Source organism: Apostichopus japonicus, chromosome 18 (genome assembly GCF_037975245.1).
Source record: "Apostichopus japonicus isolate 1M-3 chromosome 18, ASM3797524v1, whole genome shotgun sequence".
In the NCBI taxonomy this organism is placed as follows: Eukaryota; Metazoa; Echinodermata; class Holothuroidea; order Aspidochirotida; family Stichopodidae; genus Apostichopus; species Apostichopus japonicus.
Genome location: NC_092578.1, coordinates 16,295,047 through 16,311,600, shown reverse-complemented (window position 1 = coordinate 16,311,600; position 16,554 = coordinate 16,295,047). Strand labels below are relative to the sequence as shown.

Below are 16,554 nucleotides of genomic sequence, written 5' to 3'. Positions count from 1 at the left end.
TGTAAGGTATGCATTTATCAGCAAGTCCTGTATTACTAACACAATCGACTTTTAACAGATCTTTGTGATATTCTACATTCTTATGTTGTACACTTTACAGAAATAACAGAAAAGTGAAATTAAACACAAGAAATTTTTATGAGACAGGTGTCAACTTTTTCAAATAACTTTATTTGGAATTAAACAATCTCCTTAAGATAAAGAAGGCGAAATATTAAATATTAAAAAAATGAAGAACCAAAAAAACCCTGTTAATCACAATAGATTAGAATCTTTTTCATGACTCTAATATCAAATTTATTTCACATTAAAGACAATGTTAAAAATAAACTCATGTCAATGGCCAAATTTATAATAAGAATATAAACAGCTTAGCAATGAAATGGGGAAAGAGAGGAAAAAAGGGCAAAATGAATGAAATGTGAGCAACCAGAATTGAAAAGAGCTTCGGGGAGGCATGTTAACAGACGTAGCTACTTAGTTCCTGAAATATCTAGCAGAGTCTAGCAGTGCTATAGTAAAGGACTATGGTCATGTTACGATGCAGTGAAAGTGTTAACAAGTTACCTTAATGATGCCGACAATTTTCTGCAAGATGCTAAATTCCTCACTTGTATCCTTAAAAACCAAGCAGAATGTTGTTTAAAATGGTTTATTAAATTACGACAATTTATCATTGTGCAATTTTTTTATTAGGAATTCAAAACTTATTTCCTATGTACTTTGCTACTTATATTTCTACCAAACGTTCATTCCATTCGTTTGAAATTTGACATTTTGCAGAAATTTGGTCGAGATCCATTTGATATTTCATCAAGCATTTGGTTGCAAGTTATTCCATTACGAGGCTACTTTTTAATGAAAACTCATCCTTTTTTGACAAAATGTGAAATTGGATTTTTTTGGAATTTTCATTTTTGCATCTAAACCATGAAAAGATCACTTTTAAAATGTGACAAATGTGATTGATTTGTTGCAAATTATACAAATCAATTCATTATTTTTCAGAAAAGTTGGCAATAAATTTATCCCCACTAGCTAGATGGTAATCCTCAAGGAAACATGGAACCTGATACTTGTCTTTTAAGAAATACTTGTCTTTTAAGACCAAGCACACAGATGTAACAAGGGCCATGTGCTTTAACTTCAATCCACCATTCGTAGAAAGAAATGTGTAAGATAGCTAACACATGTTGACTGCTTCAATTATTAACGCATATTGACTGATATATGTGTGAAGATCACATGTATTTAAAGTTCCCATTTTATCAGTAAGGAATACAAAACAAATAGTAATGAATTAAATACAAAGATCCCATGAATTATGTTTTGCATTATGAATGAAATCTTAGAAATTAGAAACAATTCCACTGTGTGATTACTTGAAGTCACAAAATGTTACCACAAAACTTTCTGTTGGTGAATAAGGGAGCTTTATAAAAACAAAAACAGTTAGTCAACATGCTTAGTGAATAGTGATTCCTTACAAAATGTTCTATTTTCCAAGTTTTGACCAGATGTATTTGTACAACCGTGGACTGACATACATCATGTATGAAGATTATCCAAGCTTATGAATCTGGAAAGTCACGCTTTAGTCACCCTAACCTAACCAAGGTGGGATTTTTCCATCAGAAAGCAAGCAATCCTAAGTTTTTCTCATCTGAAATGGTAACAGACTTTCCAAACTGGTAGAACAATTCCAAAGGAGTTTGAAACTCTTTGGGTCATAATCACTTGACATGAAGCGTATTCCCTCCACAACTAGATTAATAATATATTTTTTCATCAATGTAATATCCCTAAATACATGCCTTCTTAGTCACCACCTCAAGTAAGAATATGATAAACTTTAGAACATTGGAATGACACTTCAAATCTTGACAGTATCTTCTCTTTAAGATAACTTTCATGCACATCTTCACCAAACATAAAAAATTAATTGTATTCAATTTGGGAGATATGACAGATTTAATAATTTCTTCACATAGTAGGCTGAAGACTTGGTCAAGTCTAAATATCACACCATTGAGCCACATGTGCTTTAACAATTCTTTATGGTTTCTTTTAATTCCTTAACGATGTTAACTTCCTGTAACGAAGGTCGGTTTTGTAAATTCCAAATCTAAAATACTGACGTTCTCAAGATGACAGAACAGTGGCAGGCCCTCAGTGTCAACACTGTTAAAATTCTACCTTGAAAATATGAAGAGAAAAACAAACATAAAAGTAACAGGTTTTACATCCTAGTGGCACTATGATATCACTATGACATCACAGATTTAAGAAATGACTGTTTCCAGACTTGACTTTTAAGCAAGGATTTCTTCTAAGTGAAACAAGATTTTTATTAGCTGTTCAGGGGAAGCCCTTTCTTCACAGTAAAACCCTATCATATATGCTGAAGACATTGGTTGAGTTTATGTGTCCTTTAACACAGTTAATATAAGGTTAACTCCAGCAGAGTATGTTGGTATGGCGGGAACATTCTCTTTAACAAGAAATTTAAAGATAAATTGCTTGCATTTGCTTCAATTCTTTTCAACTCCCTGATGAGTTTCGTTGCCGTCCTCAAACGGTGATCCAAGGACGTAAACAACTGATGCACCTTTGATGAGCATCTGAAATGTTCATTAATTTAAAAAGTTATTAAACTTTTGACGCTTTTGCTTATAATTGATGCCTTACAAGTGTTTGGTATCATTATTATTATTATTAAAAGTGGAATGAGGAAAACACTTTCTGTTGTTACTTGGAAGTTGGAACATCAGCAAAAACAAATTTATTTTGATGAGGATTTCCTCGAGGCTGACAAATGCCATGAAAACCTCGATTCAATCACACGTAATGTAATTCTTTCTTGATGTGTTTATTCAGGGACATCCTATTTATCTTGCTGCTCTGGTGTAAACGAATTGAATGATACAGTGGAAAACAGAGAACTTGTTGACAAGTTTGGCACATTTATGTGCAAGGGGAACTTACCAACCTTTTCCCTGCATTTTTTTTCAAACCTACCAAAGCAATAAAATATTGATTCATGTTCTCAATATCCATTGACAATGTGATATGACTTTTCGAAAAGATAATTTGACGCTAAATATCATACGTTGAGAAGAGCATGGAACAACTTGAATGAACAACTTGAATGAACAACTTGAATAACAACTTGAATGAAGATATATGAAAGGAATATAATATAATAATCTTATAAACATTAATGAAATGCGCAACCTCTTTTGACTTACAGTACTTGTTGGCAATTCCGTAAAGAAAGTCGCCAATAATATAATATTTCCTTATAATATACGAATAAAGTGGAACAGTCCGAGAAATAAAGTGGAACAGTCCGAGTCCTTTACGACTCTCCATCTCGTTTTTTTTTAAATGCAGAAGTTATTTACGACCAGCGAAAATATATTAATCTTCCATATCACGATTTACCGGAAATCGTATTAAAATGCGAATGTTCACCGAAAATGGCAAGAACGTTTCTCGTCCTGGCTCTATTGCAATCGTTGCTTGCTCCCTTTAAACGTCCATTCTTTGAAATGATAGGTATGAATGCCAATAAGGTACCTCACACCAAAGAAGGCATTTATCGTTAATAATTGTCCGGGAGTTCTTTTATTTTGTCGAGTTGAGTCATCCAAACCAGAACGTAGCAGCTGGAATCAAATCTGGCAAATTCGGCTTCAAAATAAGATTCGCTTAAAGAAACTCTTTAGAAAATTGGAGTTCTGAAGAAATGGATTGTTGTTTCAAAAGGTTCATCCTCCACCAGGGCCAAACAAAACAAAAACAAATATTTGTAAAATGCTATTTATGTGTCTTTCCAGGTTGAAGATAAGGAGGCACTCTAATGCATATGAGCTTAGAATAGTCGCTCTTAATTGTAAATGAAAACATCCATCTTCATATCTGACATCGGGTCCTCCTGGTACCCCCTAGCAATCTCCCTCGTTGATAAGCTTACAAGAGACAGGCTACATTTAGTCGACAGGAATGAAAACATTGGCGATGGAATATCTGACAAGACGACGTTTCGTAAGTTTACTCAGACAGTCACGCTGTCCGGTGAATACTCCCAGAGACTATCATGTCTTATTCCATTTAGAAGAACCTCTGCGGAGGATTTGAGGCTTCGAATCGTATTGTCACCGTGGAAGATTCGTGGAAGATTCGAGAACCATTCGAGAACCAAAACATCTCACGAACCCGCAAAGTCTGCTTGTCAAGGATACCCCTTGTTGTCAACTTGTGGTCAACTGTGGATGTCTGTTACGAATCCACAAATTGTTGGAAGGTTTTTCAATCCTTAGTGAGTTTGTAAGGCCGACACACAATTTGTTCACAGAGTGTAAAAGAAATTCTGCTACGTAAGGGACACGGTTGGAAGATTTTGCAGTCGACCTTGCAATACCACAAAGACTCGCTTTTCTGGAAGATATTTCCTCGCTTATTTTGTAGTCCACTTGAAAAGAACAGTACAAGCATTTCTGCCAGGTAGTTTGGTTTAATGTACCATATCCCTTCCTTGACTGTTTTAAGCCTTTTTTGAAACTTGGAATAGATGAGCCTCTGATTTTACGATGAATGTTCTTTCTGCATTTCATTTTCGTACTGTAAAAGAAGGAGCACAAAATAAAAACAGAAGCGTATAAATTTCATCAAAACAGAAACTAAACTTGAGATTCTGCCTGCATAACCTCACCCCCCTTTCAAGCCTCCCCTATTCCTCTTTGTCTCCCTCTTCCCCCTCTCTGACTCTTCCTACTCTCCAACCTCCTTCACACCCACCCATCAACTGCAAAATTGAATTCTTGTACAAGATACAAAGAACAGTTCAGAATTCTTTCTCTTTGAAAGGTCACACTTTTGAAATGAATAATTGTCTCCTAGATTTCCTGTTATGAGATTTAGTTTCTAGTCAACATATCCATGTTAAACTACCATTAAAAATAAATTACTGTGGGGAATTCCCTCTCTAACATATACACCTCACATTTTATGTTATTTTATGTAATTTTGTTAATAAATTCAAACTTTTCAGGACACAAAACAATTAAATGGTACGGACTTACTATAGCCAATTGTCGTCCAATGTTTCCTATCGTGACACCACCGGAGAAAAAGACGCAAGGCAACCAAGACCTGACATAGAGAAAATCTGGCTCTGTATAGCTACGGGTGAAAGGTAAAAAATCAGAGGTAATCCAAAACTAAGTTCGTAGTGACTGTAGCAGGCAATGGGCATGTGTGTTTGTATTTACACACACTATTTTGTATTCACACACTATTTGTATTCACACACTATTTAATGCTTAATCTTTTGAGTTCAAACATAAAACATGATTTTCTCCGCTCCGATCTTAGACGAAAAGAAGATGCCAAAGTCATGAATGACAGACAGGATAACCTAGTGTAAAATGGAATAAACCTGTGTAAAATGGAATAACCCAGTGTAAAATGGAATAACCCAATGTAAAAACAGAGTAGACCTACTTTTTCTTTGTATCTAATGATAGTGAAAATACTAAGGTTGTTTGTGTAATAAGTAAAAAATGCTATACATGTTCGTAAGTTTGTGACCAATTGGTCAATTGTGAATCATATTACCATGCTATATTGGTTGGGAATTACTCCTTCCCACCTTCCCTCCAAAGTTCCTTTTCACTCCCTCAAAAAAAAAAAAAAAAAAAAAACCTGAAAGGTTATTGAAGCTAAACAATTGAATAATTCTATGACTCTTTTTCTTACCTGTAAACTCCTTTATAAACCATTAACTGGGTAGCAACGGTCGCTATGATGGCAATGAATAACGAGAGTCCGAAACCACTCCTTGACCGGTCAAACAACCACCACAGTCCTACAGACATAGCTGCTAATGTGAGTGAAAACTGTAAGTTGTTGGCAAAATCCATTTTCTGTAAAACCAGTCCAAGTTAAAGAAAATGATTTAAAAAAACTTAGGTGAGGCAAGATTGAATGATGTGTACAATGAATCTACACCAATGATATCTATTATAAACATGTGGGGGGGGGGTTGCCGAATATGAACGAGTATCATATGGGTATAATGATTTTTAAGAGACACTGAAATTTCCTTTGCAAGTCTTGACCTGGCTACGTACAACTTTAGCCTACTTCTCCACTGAAAGTGGATTATTTAAGGTGTTCACCAAGCTCTCAACTGTGGACTGGAATATATGCCCGAGACCTTTTATGGTAATTCATTTAAAATAAAATCCTTGCACAATAGTTTGCGTTAGGAGTCAGTACTGCATGTAATTGTCAATACAGAAGATGCTATTAAAGATGGAAGTAACCATCACTACCATCTTAAATCATTAAAAATATTCAAAGACCAATCCGAGGGAATAAATTCATAATATTTTAAAGGATACCGCTGATGCGTGGTTGATGCCGACGAACACTGCTATACACCTGATGACGTTTGACCATTCGCACTTTCCTTGGAGCGGTTCACCCAGTCTGACGTCAAGGCAAGGGTACATGAGGCCGATGCAAACTGCAGAAAAAAAAACAACAAAAGTAGATAAATATTATTAAATAGAGACTTTAAGATCATCTTTATCTAACCAATATGTATAATTTAGGGAGTTTGTGTATTTCTTGGTCACTAGCTGAGATAACAGCCTTGCTGTTTTACTAGTGGCGTTCATATGTTAACCTTCCTACTCTACGATATTTATCTTGTACAAACACATGAAAAATAAATTTGAAACTGAAATATACTTTAGGGGGTTTGTGTACAGGGCCTACACTTTAGGGAGTTTGTGTAAAGGGCCTATACTTTAGGGAGACTGTGTATAGGGCCTATACTCTAGGGAGTTTGTGTAAAGGGCCTATACTTTAGGGAGTCTGTGTATAGGCCCTATACTTTAGGGAGTTTGTGTAAAGGGCCTATACTTTAGGGAGTTTGTGTACATAGGGCCTCAATATGTTAGGATACCATATTTCAACATAAGAGGTAAACAATGTGCATGCAGATCTCTAATGCAGGGCCTACATGTGATGTAACTTCCTGATCTTGTACTTCATTTATAATGTAATATTTACATTCTTGTCACAAGAATGGATAAATACTGATATGATATTGTATCCCATATAGTTGGTAAAAAGCTCACTGCCAAAAATTCATGCTATTCTGTACATTTAAAAGAAAAATCGATTTAGCAAATGGAGTAACCAATGAAAATATGTTGCTATCTATGACTGACATCTAAAATTCCAAATTTCTTTCAAAACAGTAAACATCTTCTGATGTATTCCTTTTTTTTACCTGCTGCCGTTCCGCAAACTGGAGGCACCCACCACGCAGAGAGAGAAAAGTCACCGAGAACTCCTGCGGGGAATAACGTAATGTTTCTTTGGACTTGAAGCAAGTTTAAAATTAAGGCTAGAAAAACTCCAATCAAGAATAGCACAACTCCCCTCTTCAAGAGACTCTTCGTCTTTCTGATTTTGGGGTCCAATGTGGCCATTTCCCTTCCTTTTCTCTATAGTGGTCTCAAAAGTCTTCAGTATCGGATAATATGATTCACACGCAATGCTTTCAAGGACAGGAAACCAGAGAGCCTCCCAAGAGACATATATCAAAACGTCAAACGCATGAGCAAAGATCACGACATCAGCGGCGATGGTACCATGACCGGTTCTTCAAGTCACTAAATATTTCTACTCTCTTCAAATGTAATGGTCATTCATCTCTTCCTTACTTCACACATGTCTGTACGGAGCTCATTAAGGTTCATGTTGATATTATAACAGGTCTTTCTGTCTTCAAAATCCTGTTAAAGATGAAAGATATTTGGATTATCATTTTGGAAGAAAGCAATATGACATACTGCATACATACATGATGCATAATTCAACTTTTTCCATAATTTAATTTAACCAATTAACACTGTATCTGTAGAATCCTTCCAAAGACTAATGTTACATAAAGGGATGCAATGAGGGAAACATTTTTGCAGTGATCTTACTGTTATGGATATAAAGTCAATAAAATACTGTGTAATGTGTACTTCCAAGGCTTAGAATTTCACAAACGGATGTTAAAAAAAAAAAATCAATTTCCCAAATCACAACACACAACAGTTACTGTACTGTACGTGTACAGTTAAGCAGCAGTAAATAACAGTATACTGTACAGATAAGAAGCAGTAATACAGGACTAACACGTTGTGTAGTAAAATATTAATTTTGTTTTTTCAACTTTTTGTGACTATTGTGACCTGACTAACAGTAACACCTATTATGTCTTGTTGTTCTTAAAGTATACTACTAACTATACTGGCAGAAAACTGCTAGTATCTTCTCTTATTCTACAGGCAAACATTGAAATCCACTAGCAGTTTAGCCAGTAAATGGCCCTAATTTCCAGCTCTGCTTAGATCTTCTAAGAGTTCCCACCATTCCCCTGCCACTTCTTCAAACTCATTAAATGACAACCATGATCTTAATGGACTGACAATTTGTCAATCTATCTAGACTATCAGGCAAACTATTACTTCATTTAAAGCTGCCATGTACAAACACTACAATATTTTATGATCCTGATTTTATAGATATCTGAAAGCTGTTAGCTCAATCTGTCATTAAAAGGTGACAACGGTTTGAATTTTGAAGCCTTCACAGGTGAACAAACTTTCATGCCTGGCAAACGGCCATTCTGGATGAGTAAACAAATTCACCAGATGGATTTTATAGGGAGTATTAAACAGTCGGGTGCCTCTGAACTTCGAAGGAGACACACCTTAACATAGTTATATCCTGACAGCAGGAATCAGTGACTTCGCTTACAAACTATTTCAATCCACTGTTGTTCTGCCAAAAATTACAATAAAAGGTATAAAAACAATGAAATTGGAAACTTCAGGTATATACTAAAGATTTATATATAGATATGATCGCTGCAGAGGCGTGAAATCGCTGCAGAGGCGTGAAACTCGAGTAACAATGTACAGCTGTATGCTACAGTATAGGTATACTATATTATGTGCTTGCTCTACTTGTATGTATTGAGCACTCAAGTGAACCACTTAATGTTATATATATATATATATATTCATATATTATATATATATATTATATATATATACATATATATATATATATATTCATATATTATATATATATATATTATATATATATATACATATATATATACATACATACATATTGAAGTTTTTATACTTTTTTGGTACTGCTGTAGTTACTAAGGCTGCCTGCACATAAACACGCTGGTGTATGGTAAAGTAGGACTACACAACGAACTGAACATTACTGATATATACACTAGAAAAATCCAGACTGGTCTCTGGATTAAAGTCTATGTTGCAAATTGGTGCATGTACAGTATCATGGATGAATTAGGCAAAGTTCTTCCAGAAGTTCAAAACTTCGAAGAACATGCTATGCACACTCTGTACCAGTCTCCATGTTTCAGGTTAACCTTCCCAACTTCAAGTGTTCAATATTACCTCTGACAAGCATTGTTTGTCACAATAACCACATAATTAAGAAATTCCTTGAAACAATGCCAGATATAAACCATTGGTTAGAATATTGCTATGGCCATGCATTGCTAAATAAGATGCCGTAATAAAGTGAACTGCTTTGAGAATTTGTCAAAGTTTTTTTCCTGTTACCATCCAATTAACTGACAAATTTGTTGATTAACAATGAACATTGTGATACGCAACGTAAGTAAGCAGTACTAAATATAGACAGGAAATTGAACCTGACGTTGCATATCAAAACATTGTGTATAATTACCAACTTTATAACAAAAATTCACATTACAGGGTTTCCTTATGTACACAGTTAAGATAACTAAAGTATTTCCCTGATGTTGCATATCAAAATGTTGCAAACAACAACCAACTTTATCAAAACACAACAGTCTGAACAGTATCTCTTTCAAGATCCGGCTTTAGGAATCACAAATGATTTCGAGTTGGTTAGCATCATGTTTGACCTCTAGGGTATGGCAAATATGTCACCAAAACAGAACTAGTATTGTTCGATACAGGTGACAAACGCCTACAGTGGAATTACGACCTTTCTTACCGGTTTCGAACCTATGGACGTACAAGCAGTGTCCATAGCCTAGTGGTTAGGGTGTCCGCATATATAAGCAATATATAAACTGAACTGCTTTGAGAATTTGTCAAAGTTTTTTTCCGTTACCATCCAATTAACTGACAAATTTGAAAGATTAACAATGAACATTGTGATATGCAAACGCAAGTAAGTTTATATATATATATATATATATATATATATATATATATAATTATATTTATACTGATTGTGCTTGATTATGTCATAAGCTAGTTCATACACTAGGAAGATTATCAAAAGAAGGGGGTGTGAAAATTTGAGTTCTAACTCTTAACCAAACTAAGATCAGTTTTGTTATTATTACAGATGATATGTGTTGTTAACTTGTTGTTTTTATTGTTTTTTTGCCGAGTCACTTATCACCTCATGCAAATGGCAACAAAATCACCTGAATGGACCTTGTACAGTAACTTTTGACTAAATGATCAATCAGTCAGGAATTTCATCACTGTTAACTTTATCACTCCTAATAAATCAATTAGATAAACCTGATGAGTTTGTTCTGTTGAATATCAACACAACCGATGCAAGGAATTGAAAACGAAAATGAAACATCTGCAGTTAAATTTCATTCGTGATCGAACGGACACCCTTGTACAGAAAGGAAAACTAATCATCTACACTAGACTAGTAGTTGGTTTCATTGATACAGTGACACTCAGCCTAGACCTGTTAGGCTATTACACTTCTGCAAGTGAGTTGTTCCCAGCCAAAGACTCATATGTTGCTTTTTAAAACATATGCAACGATCAGTTGGCGTCCACCAAGCTTTGATGAAAAAACATACTTATAGACCCAATCATTATAATTATGCGGTAAATATATTTACTAACTAAGGTGGGGTACCACAATTCAAGAATTCCCAGCCACTACTGTACTTACTGATGCATACAGAATGTCAACACTTTCTGACGTACAAAGACTGTCGGGGATAAGATGTAGTCAGCTATATATTGAAGAGAAAAAAAAAGTAAGATCGTATCTATCATCTAACAGTTGCGTGCCGCCTGTGCGGTGGTCTGATCAACATAGCAAACTTCAGTAATTTTGTGTTATAATCTCTAGTTGATCTTGAATTTGGCAAGAAACCGACTCAAAACAGCCGTTCCAAAAGGTACATGTATTAAATAAAAAAAGACTGGGCACGATTAGCTACTGTAGCAAAAGTGTTTACAGGTAACTAGACATCAACAGCAGATAAGAATAGGTTTTTGTACATTGAAATCAGATCTGTGGTATACTATACATACATACATACATACCATACATACTATACAGATCTGTGGTATACTATACATACATACCATACATACTATACAGATCTGTGGTACAGTACATGTATATTATACATGCATACCATACATACTATACAGATCTGTGGTATACTTTACATGTATACCATACATACTATACAGATTTGTGGTATACTATACATACATACCATACTATACAGATCTGTGGTACAGTACATGTATATTATACATACATACCATACATACTATACAGATCTGTGGTATATATACTATACATGCATACCATACATACTATACAGATATGTGGTATACTACACTTGCATACCATACATACTATACAGATCTGTGGTATACTACACATGCATACTATACAGATATGTTGTATACTATATATACATGCATACAATACATACGATACAGATCTGTGGTATATATACTATACATGCATGCCATACATACTATACAGATCTGTTATACTACACATGCATACCATACATACTATACAGATCTGTGGTATACTACACATGCATATCATAAATACTATACAGATCTGTGGTATACTACAGTACACATGCATACCATACATACTACACAGATCTGTGATATACTGTACTATACATGCATACCATACATACTATGTCACAGATCTGTGGTTTACTACAGACCAGACAATAACCACCTGCAGTATTATCTACAATACAGTAGAGTGTTCAATGCTTCAGACATGTCAAATTTTACCAAGTGTTCACTAAGTTAATTTGGTATATATTTCTATGACAAGTAGTTTTGGTCTGCCTCACATACCAGCATAAATGAATCATTCTATACAGTACAGTACTGTTCCTGTCTGCAGCAAGATATTATATGAATCTGGCCTTCTAATTGCTAGAACTAAGTGAGGCACTTATGACTTTATGAGCCTCCTTGACATGTATACAGCAGTTTACTGTAATAACAAGGGCCTAAAGAATTTATTAAATATTAATCCCTCTTGTCATTAATATAAAGTTGTTAACTGCATTATACTCTCAGGTATAGATGTAATTGATGCATTGTAAATTTTCTACGGGATGGGAAGGAACCGGAAGGGGAGAGGGGGAGGGCCAGTGAAAGGGAGAAAAGTTGGCGAAAGTTGGAAATAAAGACTAAAGTTCATGATACTTTCTCATATAGTGTGCAACACACTACGTACAGCTGGATTTACTCTGGTCTCCATTTTGTACCAACCACCTACAATATAGTATAGGAAACAACCTGCTACTAAGTCCCAATCATTAACTAGAATATTTGGCAATGTGCTACTCTACACAGATTAAATAGAAGATGAGTACATATGTAAATCACTGATCTATTTTCATTTATCACCTGAATATATATATATATATATATTTTAAGTTAATTTTTTTTCCCTAGAGCTCTAAATCACAAAATCAAATCAGATGGATATTTTGTAAACTTCTCATTATGAAAGTCCCAAACTGTTTATGAATCTTAAAGTTTGGCTATTGACTTTTTAGATGATGGCAAAATACCACATGGTCCGGTTGCTAACAAACAAGAGCTAATTACACTTTAACTGAGTGAACTTCAAAGACCCCAGGAACTAAATCGGTGTGCACAGTCTCTCCACTATATGGTTCATAGTGGTTAAAATGTAAAGATTCAATTTTAGCCATACAGTAAAAGTTCAATTATCCGAATCCCAGATTATCCGAACTGGCCATCAGTTCGTTAATGAAAAGTCTGGAGGCCTAGTGTTATTGATTCCAAGCACTGTCCAGTGCTCATATTATGTACAACGTAACTTTGTTTAACTTACGTAACGATCAGCTTCAAATTCATTTGAAAAAACATGTGTATTTTCATTCATTCTTCCATTGCCTTATATATCGAATACATTATCACCTGCTACATAAATGTCTGATTGTTATTTGCATCAAGATTGTTACCCGCTTTACAAAAGAGTTGTTACATTTGGATCACACATGCCCAACAAATAAACGTTTGTTAGGCTAGCAATTGCAAGTCCTAGCATGCAGGCTATAGCCTTTCATTTACAGTAATAGCGGATATGCGCCATTGACGCAGTCTACTTCAACGAAGAATTCCTACACCAGTTGAAATTCTAGCTGTGGTAACAGCTTTTGATGATAGTTTGCAAAGGCTCACTGTATGACTAGCAATTACATACTATGATCTTCACACACATTTCGTTACAATGCCTGGAATGGATTAATTTAATATGCAGTGTTTGCATCACTTTTAGATTTTTCAATCTTCAGAAATCCCCTAATCCACAATTGTCACAAGGAAATTAAAGACAAATGAGGTCATAGAATTAAACGGATGATGAATAGGGAACCAGTCAATTTTAACTTGCTGAAACCTAATATGGACCGAATAGACGGGCAAAGTAGTTTAAGCAGGAATTTTGGGATGTGGTTTTACAGTCATTACAAATAAAGGCGACTTGGGTAACCTATTAAAAGTTCAGCTTAGGGTCGAACAATAAACACCGATCTTAAATAACATTGAGTAAAGCTTCTTCACTTGTGATCTAGAGAGAGATAACATTGCATTGAAATTCAAAATTCAAGTTTAGCATGGCAATTATTTAAAATAAAAATACAAAATTGTATAGTAATAAAAACCAAAGCCAAAATTAGTCCTTTTCACAATTGCAATTAGGGATTGCCCTTCTATCAACTTTCCCTTCCATTGGAACATGAAAAATTAATGAATGATCAAGTCACTTAACTACCATGTTAGAAAAGAATGCACTCCGGAAAAGTCATCCGGCCACGCATGTGTGTCCTCAATCTTTTGACGTACAGTAATGCTACTTACCTCAAGGTAAAGTATTCAAACATGAAAGATCTTTAGTAGGCCCAAGCTGAAACTACATTCCCCTTTACTGTTCTTGACAAGAACCTCTAAAGTTGTGAGTGAAATTTGAACTTGTTATGGGAATCAGTATTAGGCTAGGGTAAACTACTGGCACTAGTGTTTCCTGTACTATAGTACGAGGTCTATACTACGGTACAATATAGACCACTGAATATGTGATCAGAGTGGTGAAGCATGCGGAAAATCCTCCAAATCTACAACTTTCGGAAATGAAACAAATATTCTTTTTCATTTCTGAATACAATCGTCAAATAATCAATCGAAAATAATACATACAATCCCTTAGAAAGCAAAATATTGCATTACTTGGGTGTCTTTTAGTAGAAAATTAGTTAATAGATGAAAATTCAATCATCCAGACTTTTTGTTTATCCGAACTGCCATCTGTACCGACCAATAATCAGGGTTTTACTACAAAGGACACCTTTTTCTCCTACATTTTTTTACCTTATATATTTTTTTATCTGTTATGATTTTCTAAGGGTTCCTAGCTCTGATTAGCGACCTTTTTTCAAATTAAATGAAAGTAATGACAAGGACCCAGTCGTGAGAAGATATTAGTGTCCAACCAAAAAGGTACATGATGCGTCTCCAATGATCCACAAGTCATTTAGCTAACTATCACTGTGTAGCAGCTTACTCATGAACAAGGGAATGAAGCTAGGATACTGATAAAGGAATCTAACATTTCTATATTTTCTAGCTCATTCCATGAGCAGACATTTTGTGCAGACTCAACAGAATGACTTGAAGGCCCTACTTAGCATTAATGACAGACTTCTGAGAGTGAGGATCCTTACATATGTTGGACAAAGATAAAAACTTGAATGGGCAATAACTGTAAATATAAGACAAGAATTAAGATTGAACAACGAAAACTCGCCCTTAACAGCGTGCGGCCATCTGAAAAAGTTATCTTTCTGTTGCTTGCAAGTGACGTTTTGTTCGTGTCGCTACAAAATGCAGACAGTAATGAAACATGATTCCTTGTTATCTTTAGCTGGACCTGAGATGTCCATCGCTGTATCGTTTATACACTGTGCTGTGGGTATTGACAGCAGCTGTATGTACTGACTGTACACTAGTGTCTAAGTACCAACGGTAGCAAGCTGTGTGTGTATTTTCTGGGATCGATGGTGGTGTCTAACACTTCTGTTACACCTCAATCGAAACTAGGTCAGATTACCGGCATTAGACGTTTCTAAGTAGCGAAGTATTCACACCCTTTAACTAGCCTACGTTTAGTTGCTCAGCTTCCAAGTTCCAGTGCCTTTCCGCCATAAGTTTTATCCTTTCTGCCTTTTCTCATCCTACCGTAAGCCTAGACTAACTTTGGTTCGTGTTGTTGGTAGGTATACGCCACGGTCATTATCAACGCAGCCTAACTTAGGCCAAACTGTTGCTGTAAAAGTCTAAAACCAGGGAGCTGCTACTAAGTAATTCTACACTGTACTAGAACTAGGCTAGGCCTAGATGGCCTGAGTAAGAAAATGACATTACCTGGCACTATCTTTGTCAGCTTGATTCGAATATGGCACTACAGGTGACACCCATCTGAAAGTGGAGAATCTTTGACCGATACAGGAGATAGATATGATGGTCGAGATCGCGTTTAATAATAATACGTTCGTATGTACACAAATTTTAGGTTAGGCTAATCAAAACACTATACAATGCATGAGAACCAGCATGTAGACTATCAATAACAACGTCTATATACACTACATGCAAAGGTTATTGTGTGATATATATTCAATAATCGCTCGCTTAGTACTACTGCCAACGTACCAAATGGCGTACGTAAGACAAGCGTGTCATCAGCTGATAAACATGCATATGCAATAGATATGAACATTTTGGACGACTTCAGGCCAATCAAAAGAGCTGACAGATAGCGCGATCGTATGATAGTATGATGGACAACCATGAAGATATCGGCCCATTATGTATGTATTAACTGAGGTACTCACACCTTGCGGTAAGTTTACATGGTTGGCTAAACCTCGAACTTTTAAACCGGTATCAATTGAAATAAATAGGATGGAATGCAAAATTTGAGGGTAGGTGACAGAAGGTTCTGATTTGTGCGAGTGGAAGAACAAAGGAAACTTAATTCGGTGGGGTGCAAGGTATAAGCTATTGACCAAGAAAGAAAGAAATGAAGAAAAACCTCTCTTCTTCTGCTTCATTTCATTTGCAAACCTAACTTACAATTCATAGATCAACAACTTCCTATTGTAGT

At 35.3% G+C, this 16,554-nt stretch overlaps 1 protein-coding gene across 2 annotated transcripts; it reads right to left on the bottom strand.

The window, feature by feature from the left end:
- Positions 1 to 150: 150 nt before the first annotated feature.
- Positions 151 to 16,113, bottom strand: LOC139958579 (insulin-induced gene 2 protein-like). 2 transcript variants are annotated; one of them, XM_071955732.1, is made up of 7 exons: positions 15,813 to 16,113; positions 11,035 to 11,098; positions 7,307 to 7,814; positions 6,408 to 6,532; positions 5,761 to 5,927; positions 5,085 to 5,184; positions 151 to 4,623 (listed from the first exon to the last, which is right to left on the bottom strand). In XM_071955732.1, the coding sequence occupies exons 3-7, from the start codon at positions 7,506 to 7,508 to the stop codon at positions 4,588 to 4,590; spliced, it is 630 nt and encodes a 209-aa protein (XP_071811833.1). In that variant the 5' UTR covers positions 7,509 to 7,814; positions 11,035 to 11,098; positions 15,813 to 16,113; the 3' UTR covers positions 151 to 4,587. The 2 variants fall into 2 exon arrangements, with proteins under 2 accessions (XP_071811833.1, XP_071811832.1); XM_071955731.1 differs by lacking the exon at positions 11,035 to 11,098.
- Between the last annotated feature and the right edge of the window lie 441 nt (positions 16,114 to 16,554).

What these genes read in the sequence shown, in the direction of transcription:
- LOC139958579 (XM_071955732.1), bottom strand. Translation starts at nt 7,508, where the DNA reads ATGGCCACATTGGACCCCAAAATCAGAAAGACGAAGAGTCTCTTGAAG. An exon ending in AGTTTGCGGAACGGCAGCAG is followed by an intron (nt 6,533 to 7,306) that starts GTAAAAAAAAGG and finishes TTTTTTCTGCAG; the next exon opens with TTTGCATCGGCCTCATGTAC. An exon ending in GTTTATAAAGGAGTTTACAG is followed by an intron (nt 5,185 to 5,760) that starts GTAAGAAAAAGA and finishes TTTCACCCGTAG; the next exon opens with CTATACAGAGCCAGATTTTC.